This window comes from Ursus maritimus, unplaced genomic scaffold (genome assembly GCF_017311325.1).
Source record: "Ursus maritimus isolate PB19 unplaced genomic scaffold, ASM1731132v1 scaffold_6, whole genome shotgun sequence".
Taxonomy (NCBI): Eukaryota; Metazoa; Chordata; class Mammalia; order Carnivora; family Ursidae; genus Ursus; species Ursus maritimus.
The window spans coordinates 56,878,183-56,900,908 of NW_024426774.1; the positions used below are offsets into that span (position 1 = coordinate 56,878,183).

At 35.1% G+C, this 22,726-nt stretch overlaps 1 protein-coding gene across 5 annotated transcripts in view; it reads right to left on the reverse strand.

Moving 5' to 3' along the window:
- EHBP1 (EH domain binding protein 1) overlaps positions 1 to 22,726 on the reverse strand; it is a 327,617-nt gene that overhangs the window by 167,439 nt on the left and 137,452 nt on the right. For all 5 annotated transcript variants that reach the window (XM_040623431.1, XM_040623432.1, XM_040623430.1 and 2 more), the window contains exons 8-10: positions 15,888 to 16,010; positions 11,686 to 11,926; positions 2,981 to 3,170 (exon numbers count right to left, since the gene is read on the reverse strand). In XM_040623431.1, the coding sequence (XP_040479365.1) occupies positions 2,981 to 3,170; positions 11,686 to 11,926; positions 15,888 to 16,010 (554 nt within the window). The remainder of the gene's footprint in view (positions 1 to 2,980; positions 3,171 to 11,685; positions 11,927 to 15,887; positions 16,011 to 22,726) is intronic.

The following is a 22,726-nucleotide window of genomic DNA, read 5'->3' on the forward strand; positions in this document are numbered from 1 at the left end:
AGTCTTCAAGAACTACCAGAAAATAGATACATATACAAATATACATACAAATATACCTACATACATACATACCCACATATATCTATTCCTATGTTGAATACGCCCCATACTACTGTGCTTTCTCAGCTGCCATTTATCATTTTTATCATCGTCAGTATGCTATTGATTCTAATCTTTATCTCATACATAGTTGTGTCATTAGTTGTATGCCATTGATCAGTATGCTATCAGTATGCTATTGATTCTAATCTTCCTTATCTCATACATAGTTGTGTCATTAGTAGTTTCCAATTTTTTTTGGTTTGGCAATGGTCCATTTTTTAAAATGAAATCTTACATGAATTCCAGCATACAAACTGAATGAATATGGATTTCTGCTGTGGAATTGGAACAGGGGAGCCAGTGTCCTGCTGCTAATGCTAAGCCTCTATACCTGGTCTGCAGAGCAGAACACCAAGGTACCTGATGAAAGCCCAGGCCACCATCAAATAGTTTAATACCACTTGTCAAACCTAAGAGTGACTTCCTCTATTCTGAAGGATAAACTTTTTAAAGAAAATGTTATCTTGTACCTTGTACAGAAGGCAACCACAACAATAACATCCATGATCTCATTACTCAGTAACTTCAATTAGTATAACAAACAAAAATGGAAGTAAAACACGTGTAAGGTTCAAAAGTTCAAACAATACAGAAAGGTTAAAGAGGAAAAGAAATGCCGTCCTCAGTCTTGTGCATAGCCTGTATCGTAACAAAATCCTTCTCCTCAAAGGTAACCACTATTGGGTTACTTATAATTCCTTCCATAATCTATATGAGTGTAGATGTCTATGTGTGTATGAATATACGTGTGAATAAGCTTTTAAAAATAAAATTTTATATATCCAGAAGCTATTATACATTACACATTTTATTTTTTTACTTAATAATATATCAGCAATCTTTTTTAAAACTAATTTTTCATAGTTGTATTTTACATAATTGAGTTAACTCCCAGATTAGCAGAATATGCTACTGTGGCTATGACTGATTGTGTTTCTACTGTCTGTGTCTGAGAGTAATAAGAAGAGAAGTTTCCTATAAACATCATTTATTCCATGATATATTTGCGGTGGAACACTACCCTCAAAATAATGGAGAAAACAGCTATGTTATATGTCTCTATAGCAGAACTTAATCACCAGGTAGGTATAGCAACGTTTCAATAGAACAAATGTGTTTAGAGTTCCAACTTGGAACTGGAAATACCTCTTTAGAGACAGAATGGCACAGTGGATAAAGTATGTGTTTTAGACTCAAAGGACCTGAATTTTTTAAGATTTTTTATTTATTCGACAGAGATACAGACAGCCAGCGAGAGAGGGAACACAAGCAGGGGGAGTGGGAGAGGAAGAAGCAGGCTCACAGCAGAAGAGCCTGATGTGGGGCTCGATCCCAGATCACCGGGATCACGCCCTGAGCCGAAGGCAGACGCTTAACCGCTGTGCCACCCAGGCGCCCCAAAGGACCTGAATTTTAATGCAGGCATTGTCACTACTAGTTTTATCATTTTGAGCAAGTTACTTAACTAAGGTTCAGTTTCTCATATATAAAAAGAAGATAATGGTATGCATTACTCAGGTTGTCCTATGGATCAAATGCATACAATAGGCAATGTTAAATTCCTTTTCATTCCCCTACAAAGAGATTAAGATTTCTTGATTAGCTTCAAACTCCTGATGGACTATAGGAGAGGATGGGGCAGGGAATAGACAATGGAGTAGAGATTTGAGAGACAAGGTATTCTTGTGCCCTAATTACTGTCTTTTTTTTCCCCTCATGGGTACAGGAATTGGCCATCTCCTCTGCTTTAATTTCTACCATTTGTTGCTCTCATTTAGAGTTGCGACCCCACTCCCACCTTTCCCTAGTCAATTAGAAGATGGAATTTAGTCCCAGTTTCTCCCCCTAGAGTAACAGGGTTAAAAAATACCTGATATAAAAACAAACACCTGAAGACTGACTTCTAGAATAGCAGAGTGAAAACCTCAGGGACCTCACTGTCTCTCTAAAACAATGAAAATACAGGCAAACAAACAATTTCAGGACTCTGGCATTTAACAGAAACCAAAGAATGAACTAAAAAATCCAAGAGAAATTACTGAACTTCAGTGCCCTTGAGAAAAACAGCAGCCCAGGTACCTGAGGTGGAGTATGGCCTAGATATCACACAATTAATGAAAATACCAGTTCCAAACCTGTTTCTACTGGCTAAGGGACCTGTGACCTTTACTTTATTCCACTGAGTTGAAGTCCACCTTATTTTTCCCTTGACTACCTGTGAGAATTAAATAATGTAATATGAACAAACACCCATGAGCTGATGGGCAAAAGTTACTTACCTAAAAAAACTTGCTAAATTCAACATTTCTACCTTGAACACACAAGGTATCATACTACTTGCAACCAAATCATGTAAAAGCTTTAGACTTATTCCAACAATGTGTCTTACCTTTCCAAGTATTATGCATTAAAACTTCTAAAAATAATGACAATAAGGCCAAAATTTTAACTTAGACATAAATCAAAATGACAATATTGAAATTGTTCAATAAAGCATTTCTCTGCACTGGCCCTTAATCTTTCCCATATGTTTCTCGAAGGATGATTTCTATTCCTTCCTCTGTATCAGTGCAAGCTGTTCCTCACACCTAGCTGCTTTAGAGGGTCCTTTCTCTAAAGCACCATCCCTACAATTACAACGTCTTTCTTCCTCTATTTCAAAACAGCATTTAAAAAATCTGGAACAATCTAATCATACTGTTCTGTAAATTTACAGGCTCCCAAACATATACATTGCATTGCAGTATAAGGGATTTACTTGGATTTTACTTTTAAATCATCAAAAATAGCAAACAATGACTTTTCTTAATTTGAATTAAATTTCATGGGGGGAAAAGATCAAATATAATAGGTGTTTTTACTACGAATAAACTCCTACCTTAGGAGAAGTGGAGAGATCTCTTCCTGCAGAAATACTTGTGTTTTCATTTACTCCTCCTGTCTTTGGTGAGATGGCTGGTGGGGCTGGAGCTTTTCTTTTCACTCTCCTTTCGGTTTCCAGTTCTTGAATTGGAGTCACCATATTATTTGGAGGAAGAGTTGGTTTGGGTTCATAAAAAGGATTAGATCTAAATGAAAGAAGAATTATTGTTAAATGTTACTCTAAAAATAGCTTATTCCTAACTAAAATAATAAAAAAATAAAGATTTACAAAAATTTATAAAACTAAAACCTACTGAAAATAATAAGGAGAAACCCAAACTGGTGATGACCTACAATTTGGAAACAATCACAATTAATCCATTGTTTTGTTAATCACTGACAACAAAATTTTTCCCTTTTAAAAAGTATTTTAAAATTTTTTTCATACAAGGTCACACTTAGCTCTATTTTATATAGATCCTTAGAAAAATGTTTATAGTAATAGTAAATCCTATATACTCCCCACACCCAAGAAAAAGGAAATAAGATGTGGAAATACTGATTTGTTTTTTTATGCTCCCCACATCAAACATTTTTTTTTCTCGTGCTTCATCCCTTCTCATTAGGATGAAATGCATTTAGAAGTTCATTCAGCAAGGTTCTGTTAATAGTAAATTCTGCCTGGCATTGAAAATGTCTTTATGTCACACTTAAACGATAATTTAGCTAGGTAGAGAATTCTAGTTGTCAGTTAATTCACCTCAACACTCTGATGATATTAGCCCACAGTCAGCCTACCATTGCTCTTTTAGAAGTCATCTTTTATCTTTGGTTGCTTAGGATCTTCTTTTTTCTTCTGGTTTTGAGCAATTTTACTATGATATGTCTAGGTGTGGATTTCTTTTAATTTATCCTATTTCAGGCTCCTCATATCTCCTGAGTCTGAAGATGACTATTTCATTATCTCTGAAAAATTATCAACCATTATCTCTTTGATAGCCTCTTCTCTATTCTCTATTCTCTTCTTTAGGAAATCTTATCAGATGCATTTTGAATTATCTCTCTCCTTCATATTTTTACAAATTTTCATTCCTCCTGTGTTATATTCTGGATAATTCCCTCATTTCTATGATCCAGTTAACTTTTTCTCTCTTCATCTGTGTCTAACTTAATGTTTAATTCTCCATGAATTTTTAATTCTGATAAGCATTTTTCTTCATGCAACTGTGTGTAAAATACCTCCAGTACACAGATTTGAGTCGTTAATCATTTTAACATTTATTTCAGAGTCTCTATCTGATAAATCTATTAGTTCAAGTTCTTGCATGTACAATCCTAGTGTTCCTTTTGTCTCCTGACTCTTTCTCTTAGTATACTGTTTCCTTGTATGATTTGTAATTCTAGATTTTAAGTTCAGGGCTTAATCTGAAGAAATCCTGCATAGTCTGAGCTGGGAGTGACTCTCTCCAATGTTTATGTTTGTGTTTGCCAAGTGCTTTAAGAGCCATTTTATGTGCTATTTTCTTGGCTTGGAGGATCCCAGACCATCCTACCAACATAATGTCAAATCCATGGAGGATTTGGGTGGGCCTATGTGCTTATAACTTCTCTGGGAAGACTTTTTTCCCCCCTCTACCTACAGTCTAGGATCAGGCAAAAAAATCTTCCTTGTTAACTCCTTTTATGAGTAGATGAGCTTTTTTCTCATTAGTTATCCATAAACACAAGTATCTGGTGTATGTGATGATTATTCTTCCTATAAACTGTTATCCTGGTTTTTATTTATTAGTTTGTTGCATTTTTTTTCCCCAACACCAGTTGGTTCTCTAGAATCTTATGTGTAAAGAATAAAATTTCTGAGATCACAAGGCTAAGTACCAGCTGATCCAAATATAGTGATTATTCCAAGGGAATTCCACCTAGTCATATAAGGCCTGTATTGGTGATAACCCTCTGTTTTAATTATGAATGCTTTTTTAACTACAACAGTATCAGACTCACTTAGAACCAATACCAATTATGTACACCTTTGCCTAAGAATTTATATATAGACAGTCAAATCATATGAGACTGGGTACCAAGCAGATATGGATCAGAGATGGGAAATATATCATACTTGTGATGTCATTCATATGCTGTGCTCATGGCAACAATTAGTGTCATGGGATTCCTTCCATTGAGCTACAGTACAGCCACAGAATCTCTCTCAACTCTGCCCAGCGTGGTTGCTTTTAACTGAATGGGGTTGGCATTTATAAAGAAACCTATTTCCTGTTCTTCCTCTTCTTATGTCTGTGCATTCAAGACAATAAGAACAGGAAACAGATATATACTTGAAAATTTGCTTTTCAGACAAAATATTCTTGCCTAGTAAGTGATCAAGATATGCTTGAAGTATTTACATCCCATGTTTATAACCTGGAGAATAACTTGGGGATATCAAAGTGAGAAACAATGTTAAAAGAACTAGGTGTTCAGAAAAAGCTGAACATTCTCTCTGAAAAGAGATATGAAAGGTATCACATCTAGCCTAGAACGTAGGGCTTACCAATAACATTATGAACGAAGATTAATAAAGTGTTTATGCTATGCTAGGCATTATTTTAAGTATTTCACATGTACTTTTTTTTTTTTTTAAGATTTTATTTATTTATTCGACAGAGATAGAGACAGCCAGCGAGAGAGGGAACACAAGCAGAGGGAGTGGGAGAGGAAGAAGCAGGCTCATAGCGGAGGAGCCTGATGTGGGGCTCGATCCCATAACGCCGGGATCACGCCCTGAGCCGAAGGCAGATGCTTAACCGCTATGCCACCCAGGCACCCCGAAGTATTTCACATGTACTAACTCATTTAATCCTTACAACAAGCTTGTTTCTTGGGCTAATTTTATTGATAGCCTCATGCAGCTGTTTTTCAAACTCTAAAAGCAGTCTGAAGGGAGGTAAACGTAAAGAAATGAGATGAAAACATTTTTTTTAAAACTCCACAAGCTAAAAAAGAGAAAAATCTTCCTCCCAAACTGACTACTTGCCAACTAATGTTAAATGTTTCAGAACTGAACAGACCCATTTCTATCTAACTGAATTAATTCAGTTATATGAATTATATAGGTGATATTCTTAAAAAATTGGTATTGGTTCGGTCTCGCTACAATAAGCTTCCATAGTAGTTTGTAAGATGGTAGCTGTCACAATAATCATTATTATTAATTTGTTATGTAATATGGCTAGTTTCAAGAAAACCTAAGAAGTGTTAGAGGATATTTATATTACAAAAGGATTTGTGCTTCAAAGAAAACAACGACAGAATCCCTTAAAACAGGTATGATTCAGTACACTTTATTTAACTTAATTTACAATACTCAGTTGCATGCCATTTTTATAAAACATAACTAGTATGTATATAAAAGTAACTAGATATTGTCCTTTTTCTTCCTATCTCTGCCTGCTTCAAACCACTTGGGCCTCCCTCTAACCACCTGAATATTAGTATTCTTGTCAAAAGAAAGTAAATGCAAGTCGAAAAGAAGTTCATAATCAGCTGATTTCCAAAGCTGGATCATAAGACTCATATTCCTAGAAACATAATCAAAATAGACATATTCTTGAAATAATTAGAGCTATGTTTCTCAATCTCTTTTACCCTATGACATGTAGTAAAAATGAAATTTGTATGTCATGCTATCGTAAAAACATAGGAAGCTGCTGGAAAATCGGAGTACCAGGGACTCCAGCTGCCCCGGACCTTGCCTCACCACCAGAAGGACTAAAGGAATAAGTGTCTCTGCACACTATAATCTACCGGTAAGAAAACAGTGTGCTTGGCACCACCACTTGCTAGGTTCTAAATCAGCATAAGACAAGCTTCTACTTCCAAGGGCTGTGAATGATCCTCCCTATGGACCGGACATTTCTAACTAAAACTAAATTTCCTACTCTTTAAGAATAAACAGGATATGATTCTATTTATATGAAGTGTCCAGGATACTCAAATCCATATGAACAAAAGGCAGATTAATGGTTTTCAGGAGACAGGGGAAGGAAGGAATTGAAATTAACCACTAATAGGTAAAGGATTTCTTTTTGGGGTGACGAAAATGCTCCAGAATTAGACTGTGGTGATGGCTGCACAACACAGTGAATTAGCTAAGAACCACTGAAGTGTACACTTTAAATATAGAATTTTATGTTATGTGAAGTATATATATCTCAATAAAAAAAGTGCTACTAAAAAAGTGAATAGTATATACTGTGCTATAAAAAAGTGAACATATATATAATATATATGATTATGAACATGCTCCCTTCTCTATAAAAATAAGTTATATAATTACTGATCAATGCCTTTTTAAAAATACTTAACATTTTTAGTAAAGAAAAATTATTTAAGGAACTAGCATAATTTCCACATTCCATTGATCATCTATTATTTGAATAACCTATTTCAGGGCTTCCTACATCACTCTGAATAAACAAAGAGCATTTTTACCCTTGTATTATATACTTGAGTAATAGATCGGTTACATCATTAAGTCACCGTGAACTAAAAATTCATCGCTTACATTAAGTGGAAAATTAGAATAATTTTAAATGACATTATTCATTGCTTAGAAAATAATTCACCCGGGGCACCTGGGTGGCACAGCGGTTAAGCATCTGCCTTCGGCTCAGGGCGTGATCCCGGCGTTGTGGGATCGAGCCCCACATCAGGCTCCTCCGCTATGAGCCTGCTTCTTCCTCTCCCACTCCCCCTGCTTGTGTTCCCACTCTCACTGGCTGTTTCTATCTCTGTCAAATAAATAAATAAATAAAATCTTTATTAAAAAAAGAAAGAAAGAAAAAATAATTCATCCAAGAAGAATAATTACAGAAAGAAAAACTGTAAGTTGATTAGAAATAGGATTAACCTACTGAAAAAATAAAACAATATGAAGCAAGGGTATAGTGAAACCTATAGTCTTTTCCTCTCACTTTGAAAATTTATGTTTCTTTGGACAAACCACATTTCTTAAATGAGTGTGCAGCTTCTCTGAATAAAATTCAAAGGCAACTTCCCTTGGGAAATGGACATACAACCATACCAGGAATGATTTTATGCTGGACCTCAAAAGTCATTTCATAAATGTTTTGAAAAATTTTATTGCTTTCTCCGTTTTCATTTTTGCTACATAAACTAGAATGGCTGAACTAACTCCAAAACACAAGAAAACTGAGAAAACCCCTGTGGTTGCTAAGTGTCCAGGACACGTGCTCCTAGCATTGAAGGGTGTTTACTTTCTCTTGGTGCTGATGGATATGTGAGGTTCTGAAGGTTGCTTTACACATCAAAGGACTCAGCACTATTTATTTGTGATAGTTTTATGTCAGAGGATGCAGGAAGAGTTTGGTAATGGAAGATGAGTAATACAGGCTTTTCACTGGACGAAAGGTCATAAGTTTATTATTAAAGTAAGAACAAATTTTGGAAGATTTCTGCTAATGTAGTTGGACCTACAAACTTTTAGAGAAAAAAGGAATAGAAAAAAGAGTTCTTCCTGGACTCTCAGATTAGTTGATGAGCAATCTTTAGAATGTGTATGTATATTCCTATTAAAAAAAAAGAAAAGCTGAAGTGTTTATAGGTTCCCTCTGGTAATCTCAGATGATTGAGCAATTTAGAGTGTTCTTTATTCATGGGAAACTTGTAAAGACTGTGACTTTCATGTGGAAAAAAAGAATGGTCAAAAGGAAACACCCAGTGATTCTGATTTTAGTTTTTACTAAGGCATTTTAAAAGTTTAAGCAAACATTAGATGTCTCTTTAATTTGTTAATAGGAGAGAGCAGGGTGTGTGTGTGTGTGTGTTGTGTAATACTCATGCATCTTGGAATGACTGAATGCTTGTACTTAAAAGTTTATATTTACATTCAAATACTCTAGGTGTGTGGCTATTAGTCAGCACCTACACCACCCATGAGAAATTTTATTTTGATCACACATTAGCTATTTCAAAGAAAACAAATATAATAACCTTAGCAAAAGTTGAGCCAACTTTTTCAACCCCTGTATAGTTATTAATTGGTACTGAAATCTTAAACCTGGGTTTGGAATCAGATAATCACTATGATGTATTTCTATGTACTTATAAAGTTAGAACTTTTTTAGGTTTTATCAAAACCCAACTAGGCCCATGGAAGCATATAGCACATGTGAGAGTCACAGGCCATATGGTGTAAAATGGGAAAAGGTTGAGAAATGCAGTTCCAGAGAGACAGAAAACGAGTCAACCACTTCATTCTTTCAAACAAATCTTTCAAATATTTGAATTTGGTTATTGTAGTCCCCCTAAATAATAGCTCTTCTAAGTCAAACAGGCCCTATGCCCTAAATCACTGCTCATTTGATGTAGTCTCTAGACATTTTGATGACTCTGTTGCTCTACTTTTTTAATGCTCTGAATCATCAATGCCCCTTGTAAAGCGCAGCATCCAGAAGTAAAACAGTGCTCAAAACAGGGGCTGACCAATGCACAGGAAAGAAATGACATTTCTTTCTTAACACCAAACAACTGTTCCCAACTTTCATACATTGAAGGAGCCTTTTTATTATTCCCCCCTCAATGTATAATATCCCCATTATTTTGAAAGAATTTCCTATTAAACTGTATTTTTAAAGGAATAACTATTTTTCCCAAGATCTAAATAATCTTAATACACTAAAATTCACATATTTCTGAGAAAAACAAAGACCTATACAGTGACAAGTAAACATGTAATTACTATCCTATAATTCCATTACCTGTGCTATTTCTTTTTTTTTTTTTTTTTTAAAGATTTTATTTATTTATTTGACAGAGATAGAGACAGCCAGCGAGAGAGGGAACACAAGCAGGGGAAGTGGGAGAGGAAGAAGCAGGCTCATAGCGGAGGAGCCTGATGTGGGGCTCGATCCCATGACGCCGGGATCACGCCCTGAGCCGAAGGCAGACGCTTAACCGCTGTGCCACCCAGGCGCCCCTACCTGTGCTATTTCTGCATCCATATCTAATGACTGAGTTTCCTCCTCATTATGTGTCAGATTTTCTTCCTTCTTTATATGCCTAAAAGATTCTTGAGTGGTTGCTGGACATTGTAAATTTTATGTTTTGGGTGCTGGATTTTTTGGTATTCCATTTGATATCTCTGGTATATTTGTGTGGTGTGCAGATAAGTTACTTGAAAATATTTTTATTCTTTTGAGCCTTGCTTTTAAGCTTTGATAGGCAAGCCCAGAACAGCCTTTAGTCTAAGGCTAATCTTACCACATTACTGAGACACCTTTATGCGGACTTGACTTGACGTCCCATGTGTAAGGAACTGCTTGGAAACAAACTATTCTTGGTCCTGGGTGAACTCCAGGGATGTTTCTGTGAGATTCTTTGTCCTTAGTAATTTCCCTATGTACATGCTCTCATCAGTACTCAGCTAAAGACTCAGGGGGAACCCTCTACAGATCTCTGAAACTCGGTTTCTTTTTTTGTTTTGTTTTGGTTTTTTTTTTGTTTTTATAAAGATTTTATTTATTTATTTGACAGAGAGAGAGACAGCCAGCGAGAGCGGGAACACAAGCAGGGGGAGTGGGAGAGGAAGAAGCAGGCTCATAGCGGAGGAGCCTGATGTGGGGCTCGATCCCACAACGCCAGGATCATGCCCTGAGCCGAAGGCAGACGCTTAACCGCTGTGCCACCCAGGCACCCCTGAAACTCGGTTTCTGAGTAGCTCTCTCCTCTCTGATACTCTGTCCACAATTCTATTCTCCTCAGTACCCCCGAAGTCCAAACTGTCTCCTCAACCCACGGAGATTACTAGGACTTTTGGGTTCTTTCTCCCTGAACTAGAGTTAGAAATTCTCTCCCATAAATAAAGCTTGGGGAAGTCCAGGGCTCACCTTCTTTGTTTCTGTTCTCTCAGAAATCACTGTCCTGTGCTATTTGCATACAATATCTGAAAACCGTTGTTTCATATATTTCACTCAGTTTTTTAGTGTTTTAAGACAAGAAGCTATATCCAGTCTATTACTCCATCATAGCTAGAAGTGGAAGTTTTGTTGTTAATGCTGTTTAACACATTCAGGGCCACAGTCTGCAGCCACACAGCCTGTGAACTGCGTAACTCCGGAATACAATTTGCACACACCCATATCCTATCCTCACCCTAGATTTGAGTAAAATGGCAACCCTAATCATACTGACTTTTTATAATGAGCTTGTAATCAGAATTACTCATATTTGGGTAAGAATAATAACTCGAATGAAGACAATTCCTAATTTATAATTGTGATGGTCTTGTTGTTTGGCATTTGAACAAGTGTTCTCATCAAAACAATATCATAAATGATGATTCAGTTCCCACAAGAGAACCTAACATTATTGAAGTGTAATGCCTACAGTAATTGATTAAAAAAAACCTAAGTGTCACTTATAATGTGGTTCCTGTGAGAAGACACAATTGGAATTCTAACTAGAGATTTCAATAACACATTTCTCTCCATTGTTCACTTAGGGTGCACATACATTCACATGGAAGAGGGTGGAGAATAAGCATCAAGATCATAAAAATTCAGATGGACATGAGATAGATACTAACTTGTAAACTGTATATTAACACTGGGACAGACCTTTTTTTACCCATGTAAAGGTATATTACAGAAGCATCTCTTTAAACATAGAGACTGACATGATGATGGCAAAATAAAATGTACTTACTCATCCAACTCTTCTTCTTCTGTTTTAGAACTATCAGCATAGAGGTACTTGCTCATGTCCACAGGTCTTACATTTTTTCTTTTTGTAGACTGAGGAGGAGAATCTTTTATAGTTACAAAAGTTTCTGGCTCATCGAATGGGTTCAAATACTGTGGAGTCTGTATCTCTTTAAAGGGATTATAGCTATTATTATAAAAAGATTCCTCTGATTTCTTAGGAGAAGCTGTTTCGGTGATGGGTTCTATAAAACAATACCAAAAAATGAATTAAATTAAATTATTATTATCTGATATTTTCTTACATTTTTAGTGTTTACATAAATAATCTTGAATTAATACTCTAGGAGGCTAAAAGAGTCAAAACAATAATATGTTTTAGAGGGGCTACGCTCAGAAGATGTGCTACCTAAGATCTTTGTCTACTTCTCCAGGAATGCTGCTCCCCAAGATGGCAGCTTTGAACAGGCTATTTTTATTTTTTAATTTAATTTAATTTGTAGAGGGGTAGGGGGAGAGGCAGAGAGAGAAGGAGAGAGAGAATTTTAAGCAGGCTCTGCACCCAGCATGGAGCCCAACATGGGGCTTGATCTCACAACCCTGAGATCATGACATGAGCCAAAATCAAGAGTCGGATGCTTAACCAACTGAGCCACCCAGGTGCCCCTAAAATGGCATCTTTGGAATATCCTTGGAGTCTCTAATATTATTAGCATTACAGTATGCCAATTTTTGAAATTTTAACCTTCTTAGAGGTACAATATTCTATTTATTATTTCATTTGTCTATACTGATATAAATTTTTTTTAAGAACATAAAGTGGATTAAATTTTGAAATTGTCTTTGGTAGTTACATAAGCAGAGACCGCTTAGGAAACTGAAAATTCATTCTGGACTGTATCAAATACATACCCACATATCACTGAATTTGTTTCACAAAGCCTTCCAAAAGTAGGTTTCTGTATGCTACAAGACCTTAAAATTTAGAGCTTTGAATGAGATGGCTGATTTTTTTTTCAATATAACTTTGATCCAATAAGTACTCTATTTAATAATGTAAAGAACTAAGGTCAGAATTCTCAGGTAGAAAGCACTATATTGAAATCATATTGTTAAGCTGATAGACATGTTACACCAAATTTTTCTAAATTTTATTATTTTAAATTTCATTTTGAAAACCAAGGTACATTTAAAAATAAAATTCTGACTCCCAGCACAAAAAGCACTACAGCAGCATCATATCCTCCAATGATACTTATGAAGTGCTTAGTACCAGCCATTTTCTTCTTATGTGACTTAATATTTTAAAACAAAACTAGAATTTATAATAAAACTGTCCAACATTTGGTCATGGATTCTGATTAAAGTAAATGTTTTCCCAGACTGAAGAAAAGTTTCAGAAAGCCAACAATCAGAGGGTAGTTTAAAAGTTAATTTTAATTATGCCGTGCAATTCTATCAAAATACTCTAGAAGGCAGAAAACTGGTTACTGAAATTCTCAAGAAAAATAACTATTTCATAGGTGACACTTCAAACAATTTAATCCAATTATTATAAAAATTTCATGACTGACATATTTATGACTTTGATATTTTTAAGTCAAGCTCCTTTTACTTATACTTTAGACAATAGCCCAGAAAACTTATTTTGTCTTTATACTGGAGAAAAACCTCTGAATTGAAATTCCATACACCATGGAGAAACAATTATAAAGTGTGAAAGAGAATTCATAAAATCATAATAAATACTGAAATTAATTTAAATAAATCTTAAACTTTAAATTTCAATTTAAATCTAGACTATGCTAGAGAAGAGACACAGTAACTGTGTAACTTTTTTAACACCAAGATAATATTCAAACTTAACGCTTCATTAGAATCTTTGTAATAATGTAAATGAGGCATTTTCTTTTTTCTATAGGGGAAAAGAGGCTGGAAAATTTTTGCCTATTCAATTTTTATTAACAAATATCAAGTTTCAAATGCTTGAGAAACCAACAAAACTAGTCAATGGAAATAAGATTTTTATTTTTACTTTCAGGAAGAGGATTGCAAAAATTGATCTAAGCAAATTCATCAGTTACAAAACCAAAAGCAAAAAAGTATTCAAACTATAGAGCACAGTTGAAGATGACAGAAATGGCAACAAAGAAGAGTTTAAAATGAGATTATTTTATATAAAAGCTAACAAACACATTTAATAACTTTCTAAGAGGGTCACTGACGCACAGAATGCCATGAATCTAAGAGGAGAATTGAAGCTGTAAAAGCGAATAAAAGAACCATCTAAACAACTTCAACACATTATTTTTTCCTTAAATGCTTTTGTTACTTGAGGATGTGAATTTTTCATCAATAAAAATTCAAAAATTATTTCTAAAAAAACAAGTATTCTTCTATTAGAAAATACTTAGACCAAAGACTCTAAGACATGTATATTTAAAGAAAATATTGGTTGTCACTTTTTTTTTTTTTTTTTTTTTTTTTTTTTTTTTTAGCTCTATAGGCATGGTTAAAGATTCTGAATCAGGTTGACTAACCTCTCCTAAATAGAAATACCATATTACATGTTATTCTGCTACTTCTTTCTATACCTCAGAAAACAGACCCACATATATTTTTAAAACTCTTTTTATTTGACTTTGAAATGGAAAGCTCAAATACTGATGTCTCAAAATATTTTGGTAATATTTATAAAACTCAGAATACTGAAATATATGTAATACACAATTGAGGAGAAGCCATGTGGCCAAAAGAAGACACTTATTAGGAATCTTAGCTCCAATTCCACTTCCATTTACCTAAAGTTCTTGTTCAATTCCTCTGGGCCTCAGCTTCCTAATCTATGAAAAGAGGCAGCTGAAGTAGATTACTTCCAAGATTCGTTATAACCATTACCATTGACATTTAAAATAATTCTTAATATATATATAGCTCACAAACAAAATAAAATCTCATTAAGTTAAATTTATGAAATTAAATTCTGGTAAGAAGGGAGAAAATAAGAGAAGGAGAAATGGATTACAAAATGATATTGCTCCACGTGAGCAAATCCTGAAAACCTCATTTCACTATGACAGGTAGTAACAAACTTCTTCAAAGCTCATGAGGACTTCATTAAGAGCAGTCTAAAAGATGTACACAATGGTTAATCATTCTTGCATTTACTTTGAAAAAACAGTTTAATTAAACAGAGGTCTCCCTCAACAGCTTTTTTTTTTTTTTAACAGATTTTATTTATTTATTTGACAGAGAGAGAGGGAACACAAGCAGGGGGAATGGGAGAGGAAGATGCAGGCTCCCAGCAGAGGAGCCCGATGTGGGGCTCATTCCCATAACGCTGGGATCACGCCCTGAGCCCAAGGCAGATGTTTAACGACTGAGCCACTCAGATGCCCCTAACTTCTTCAACAGCTCTTATCTAGGCTTTAAGAGTTCAAAACTATTTGATAGGAAAAATGACTCAGGAAAAAAAAAAATTCCGTGGATGTATTCCTTATAAGTATGTTGCATATAGGATTACAGGGGTTTTCAATCTTTTTTTTGCTCCATGCTATTTACATGCACAACTTACTCTGACTATAATTCTCAGCCTAAGACATGGAAGGGGGTGCGGGAGTTCACTGGATTCTCAGAGGGTGAGGGCAGAGGACCTGACAGAGGGAGAAGCCATCCCACAATCCCAAAATCGGCATGTCTCACAACTTGACCTTACTTGGCAGGCTAATCTAATAAGCCATATGCCAGCTAGGTGAAATACTGTTATCTCTAACATTAAAGCTTTACCATCTAACTTGACGAAACTCTATCGAGAATTTAAAAATAACCCCCATGTAGAAGATGGGTAGAGAGGAAGGGTGAAATAGGTGAAGAGGATTCAGATTACGCTTATTGTGATGAGCACTGAGTAACGTACAGAATTATTGAATCACTGTTTGGTATACCTGAAACCAATAAAACACTGCATATTAATTCTACTGGAATTAAAAAAAAAATAAGCCCCATGTAAATATTTATGTAAAGTTTTTTTTTCTTTAAAAACAATTCAATGGCAGCTACCCAGATTTGCGAATCAATTGCATTTAACACAGTATCATCATAAACAAAAATTATTTTGAATCTTTCAAAAAAATCTCTTCCTACATTACAATTCAAGATAACTTGACTTTATAAAGACTTTTAAAAGTACAGAAAAAGACTTGCTACCTTCTGAGTCAAGATCTCCAAATGGGTTTAATTCTGCTACATCAGGATCCCCAAATGGATTTAAAGTCACAGTGGCCAAGTCCTTTTCAGCTTCATCCAAAAAGTTCAGTTTGTTGATAAGCTCTGAAAATAAACCTATGTGTTAGTTCTATGATTGTAGTTAAGTATAATTCTTGATCGTTCAAAAAATATTTCAAATTGTAAAAATTCACACTAATAATACCTGCAAATAATAAGATATAGCATTTTACCTATGGCAGAATGCCATTCAAGTACTTTGTAGCATACCAACATTTTCAAATAAAACAAAACAAATATATGCATATTAACTTGAAACTTATATCAGATAATGAACTAGAGAAACTTTCATCAGAGTCTAATTTAATCCAATAAAAAAGTACTGTCACGGATTTTTAGAAAAATATCCTTCACTTCTAAATATGAATAATTCAAATGGGTTTAATGCAAGCAAATATTTTTAAAACAGTATAGTTATAATATATAAGCTAACTGAAGAAATACGGTCATGCTATATGATCTATTAATATAAGATATTTTAAAATCACTGCCTATCAAGGGCACTGTTACAAGGCTTTGCTAATGATGGTAAGTTATGTTGTTGCCTATTGGTACGCTACAAATTACCAAAGAAAACATTCAAGGAAAAGCACAAAGACAAAACTGACAGCTAATAAGTACAGACAAAAGTCAAGAGGTAGCAGGTCACAGTAAATACAGGCAATCAGAAGCAGAAAGAAAGGAAGAAAGCTCTTAGACCTTCAGAGGAACTGGCTGATTTAGCTGAAGGCATATTTGCTTGCTTTATGCAGTCATCTTGATCTTCATCTAAGCTGCTCAGAGCATTCAATTGGTTTACAATTTCTGTAAACAGAAGCCAGTCGAGACAAATGTAAGGTAAGGTCATTTAATTAAAGAGCCATAGAAGAATGCTGTTACTCAAAAAGACAAAGAGAGGGGATGTTTGGTTAATCACAAGAATACATTCAGAGATGTTATTTTGATGGACTACAGCAGATGTATTTAACCGAAAGTTACGTTGTACTCATTTTAAAATAGAAAAAAACATTTTGTTAAATTTATATTATTAATATAACCACTATGTTAATAAACACAAAACAAATATAATAACCCAAGAAGTTGACATTGGCTTTCAGTAACCACATTTTGTATTTATAAAACAGTGCTTTAGATGCAGTTAAAACAATAAAAAAAATGTTTCCTGATACTATAGAAAAGATGTACTATTTGTTTCATATTATAAATGCAAACTAAAGCTTTTAAGATTTTATCTACACGAATCATGAACAGAAAAAGCACTTGTTCATGTTCTAGAATTTTAAAAATCAGCACAAAATAAGAAAAGCAGGCAACAGCTACTACTTTCTACTCCTGTTTTCTGAGGCAATTGTTGTTTTAAGGGAACTCTTGAGGATTGGCTTTAGGAAATCTTATAATTTAACCCTAGCCAAGGTTAGATAGAAAAATATTAAAATAAGATAGAATTCATTTTGTGCATAAATAGAATTTTTAACATGAGTCATATATATTTGGACAACTCTGAATATGTGCAATTACCATCCACGAAGTGAAAATTAGCTTGGAAAAAATAATAAAAGCCTACTGGGTTATTCTAGCTAATCCTTGCTGTTTCCAAAGTTACAACCTGGGAATAGCTTATGTATTAGGACAAACCAAACAGATCCAGATTATTCAGGGGGAAAGGGAAAAAAATGGTTAAAAATAGAAAAGAGTTGTAAATTCAACTTAAAAATGGTGTTCTTTAACACTGTGAATCTAAGTACACATTCAAAATTTTATTTTAACTAAATCACAGAATACACAATTATAATAAGGTTGCCTTCATCCATTCATTTGTTGTTGAATAAATACCACTCTGTGCCAAGTATTATCCTTGGGACACAAAGATGAAAAAAACATATATGGTATTGCCCTTCTGGAACTTACATTCTGTAAAAATGTGAATATTGAAACAGATTTAGTAAATGACTACTAGAGTATTAGGTGGTCAGAAATACAAGTGTTATTTTACAGATCTTTGAGCTAAATATATATACACATTTGATAAACTTATTCAGTTCTTTTGTCTTGAACAGAAATACATTTTGCATCAATAAAATTGCTTGAGATAGTCAAGTAAACCACAGAACATAAGGAGTAAACACAATACCAACTGAACTCTTTGTGTGATTTTGAACAGTAAGAGTTGAAGAGTCAGGCTTTATAATATGTCTTCTTTCATTTTATTCTACCAAGAGTTTTAAACCCCACTCCCACTCAACCTAGTAAACTCCTCATTAACATAGAGCTCATCCAGAAACTAGATCCTTTACCTCTCACAACTAGTTATAACGTTGTAATTTTTAAGGAAATATAATGGAGTGGAGGATCAGTGTAAGTGATTACCAGTCTTATTACTAGTTACATATTATTAAAAATTTGCAAATGATTTTTAACTTTGAAAGCATGAAAAAAAATATTAACAGCAGCAGCTAATATTTATTAAGCAGTGGGGAGGGCTTTGCATACATTACCAGCATTAATTCCCATAAATAGCCTGAGGTATTATTACTAATATCCACATTTTATCATGTATATTAGTAACATTTATTTGCACTGTATTCCCAGATGCACAATTACTAGGTTAAAACACTTTATTTTTTAAAAAGTTTTATTTACTTATTTTAGAGAGAATGTGTGTGCAAGTTGGGGGGGGGGCAAAGGGACAAAGAGAGAATCTGAAGCAGACTCCCCACTGAGCATGGAGGCTACCTGGGGCTTGATCTCACAATCCTGGGATCACCACCCCAACTGAAACCAAGAGTTGGCTGCTCAACCAACTGAGCCACCTAGGTGCCTCTAGGTTAAAAACTCGAAAATAATACTCAGATTTGTTTTCTTTATATAGCTAATACATTTTAATTATTTTATAGTCAATGAAGGTAGAAATCAATCATTTTAAAAAATATCGTCTATAACGAGTAGCATTAGGGAATATCAAAGAAATATTAGACTTGGTCCTGTTTTTCTTTCTTTCTTTCTTTCTTTCTTTCTTTCTTTCTTTTTAAGATTTTATTTATTCACTTGAGAGGGGAGAGAGAGAGCATGAGCAGAGGGGAGGGACAGAGAAAGAGGGAGAAGCAGATGCCTTACTGAGCATGGAGCCTGGTGTGGGGCTCGATCCCAGGACCCCAAGACCATGACCCAAGTAGCAGGCAGATGCTTAACCAAATGAGCAATCCAGGCATCCCGGGCATTTCTTTAAATAATACCAGGAGGACTCCATCACATGATTAAATTATTTACACTGTGATTCTTCTGAATGTTTAGAATGTTTCCTCCCCCTCATCCTGTTTTTAGTGACATTTAGTATCACTGATGACCATTTCCTCATTAACCCAAAATAATTTCTTCTTCTCATTGTAACTGATGAGTTGTCCTTCTTATCCTAGTTTTCCTATTTATCCATAACTTAAATAAATCTTTACATTCCTCCTAGAACTTCTGCTTCTAGAACTTTCATTCATATTAACAAAGTGAAAGGCAATACTAATTAGCTATACCAAAACCTCCTCTATTTGGTATGCAAATAAATGTTAATTTAAATCATAGTAAGAGACAACCTCCAAAGAAAAACCACTTACCTATTTAATAAATATTTATCAAATACTTGTTATATATCTTTGGTAGTACCTGCTCTCATGGCTTTATATTTTTGTGGGACAGACAAGTGAAGCATTATATAGTATAAAAATGATAAATATTATGATTGAGATATGCATTACAGGCCATGTGAAAGTGTAAGGGAGGCATACAGCTCAATCTAAAGTCAGGAAGGCCTTCTGAACTTATTAAATTTATTTAAATACAAGACATTATTATATTATTATTATTATTATTATTATTATTATTATTATTATTATTATTATAAAAGACAAAATGGAGAGCATTCTCCAGGACAAAAGGGAGACAAAAGAGAACAAGACACATTTGAAGAACTGCAAGTTGTTTGGGGTTTAAGATGCCAGAGGTAGAAAATAATGAGATGAGTATGGCAAATGCCCTATTCTAAAGATTATTGTGATCAAACCAAAGAATGTGAACTTTATTCTGAGAACTGTGGGAATCCATTGAAAAATCAAAATGTATATTTTAGAAACATCACTCCAGCAGCAGCAACATGGTGGCAGCATTTGGAAAAAAACAGAACAGGAAGAAAGATGAGTAGGTCAGCATCATCACTCCACAAAAGGAGGCAATCAATAAATATTGGCTAATTAAAGAAAAAATTAAGAATAATGATTTGGTGGTAAATTTGACATGAGGGATAGGGAAAGGAATCTAGAACAAGTGTCAGCTTTCTGTCTTGGGTGACTATGTGGGTAGTATTCTACCACTGTGATGGGGGTTTGGTTTGGAACATACCAAGCTACAGGTGTCTGCGAAACTTCCCATGGAAATAATTCAATTGGCAGTCACAGATGTTGGGCTGGAGCATAAAATACATAATTTTGTTATGTATTTCTCCCTTTAAAAAAGCACTTTTCAGGGCACCTGGGTGGCTCAGTCAGTTAAGTGTCTGACTCTTGATTTCGGCTAAGGTCATGATCTCAGGGTTGTGAGACTGAGCCCCACACGAGGCTCTGCACTGGGCATGGAGCCTGCTTAAGATTCTCTCTCTCGGGGTGCCTGGGTAGCGCAGTCGTTAGGCAACTGCCTTCGGCTCAGGGCGTGATCCCGGCGTTCCGGGATCAAGTCCCACATCGGGCTCCTCCGCTGGGAGCCTGCTTCTTCCTCTCCCACTCCCCCTGATTGTGTTCCCTCTCTCGCTCGCTGTCTATCTCTGTCAAAATAAATAAATTAAAAAAAAAAAAGATTCTATCTCTCCTTCTCCAAAACAAAAATAAATTGATTAATTAATGGAAAAAAAAACTTTTGTTTTTTTAAATTTCCTACAGCCAATGTGTTTTATAATATATAATCAGAAAAAGTTTAAAATTTATAAGATTTATGACAAAAACTTATTCCCAGAATTGTTTTCAGTGGGAAGCTTTCTCAGTAGTATACTACCTTGACCAACACCCTTCCTGGCCCAATATATTTATATAATACCATATTACTGACTATAGTCTTGTTTCACCAAATATTTACACATTTGAAAAATGCTAAGGATGTTATGTAATAGCACAAACAAATTTCTACCCCAGTGCTACTCAAATTGAGCAATAAACTTGTAGTGTAAAACTTAGTCATAGCAACAGTGTGTTAGTCTGGACTTGCTTCACATTGCTGAGAATAAGAAGGAAAACTAAATTAGGGGCAGGCAATCGAACCAAAGGGTCAAGTAATTTGAGACTCTCATTTACTGTTAGGAAGGCAAAAGAAGATAGAAATTGACCACAAGAGATTATCACGTTGAACAAAAAAAGGTGGTTGGGGTGGTGGTATTAAGAGTAGGAGATGTTTTCCTTTTGAGAAAGTCTGTAGCTGAGTTAAAAGAAGAAGAAAAAATAAGCCGCCTAGAGCTAGAACATACCTACAAATCTTGTAGCATCCTCATTGTTCCCTCTAAAGCATAACAAGATTCAGTACAGGTCTATCTCATTTTAAGATGGTCTAAGACAGTAACCTTTCAACTTCCTAGCAGAGATCAAGGTTCAAAAGATGTCACTTTTCTCAAAGGCTCAGGTCCATAAATATTTGATTCATGGATATAACTAATGCGTTTAAAAATATGATTTTTAATCCCATGGTGTATCACAATAGGGCTGCTTCACAAAGCGGCTACTTCAGGCAGAAAAGTAGACATTGAGTAGTCGGCCCCCAGGAGCTCCAAGAGCTTACTCTTAATTAATTAGTAAACCTCAGTGGCTTATTCTTATGATCCAAGTTGCTCCCAATTTTTTTTTTTAAAGTCTCTCAACCATAAGCCCTTTCTAGTTTGGCCAGACTCTCTTAATCTTCATAAGAAGACAACTTTAAAACATAGTAGTCCACAATTTCTCACCTACCATTTATTCTTCAACTCACTGCACTGTTTTTATGTCCACCTTTATCCATCACCCTTACCAAAATTGTTCTCACTGAGGTCACCATTGCATAGTCTAGATGGCAAGTATACTAGATACCTTTCAGCTCTTATACTTGATCTCTGTATGAATAAATGTAATTAGCCCTTCCTTCCTTGAAATTCCTTTTGCCCCTTCCAGGACAATAGTACCGCCTGGTTCTCCTAGCTCTTTGATAGTTCTGTCTTGGTCTCATTTAATGATAACTATTCATCCCCCACCTCTTTTTTTTTTTTTTTTAAAGATTTTATTTATTTATTTGACAGAGATAAAGACAGCCAGCGAGAGAGGGAGCACAAGCAGGGGGAGTGGGAGAGGAAGAGGCAGGCTCATAGAGGAGGAGCCTGATGTGGGGCTCGATCCCATAACGCCGGGATCACGCCCTGAGCCGAAGGCAGACGCTTAACCGCTGTGCCACCCAGGCGCCCCCATCCCCCACCTCTTAAATATTATCATTCCCTAGAACTCCATCATAGGTCCTATTCTTTTTTTTCTCCCTAAATGCTCTTGCTGGAAGAATTCATCTATTCTCCTGGCTTAATGCAGAAATGCAGATAATCCTCAGATATTTAGTAAGTACTAGACTTGACTACTGGGCATTTTCACCCTAATGACCTGAGACATTCCCCTCACACAATTACACAAAAAATGGAATCAAATAGCTGTATATCTATGTCACGTTCATCTTTCATCTCTGAAACACAGCAATTTTTAGCAAGGTTGGGACTTAAC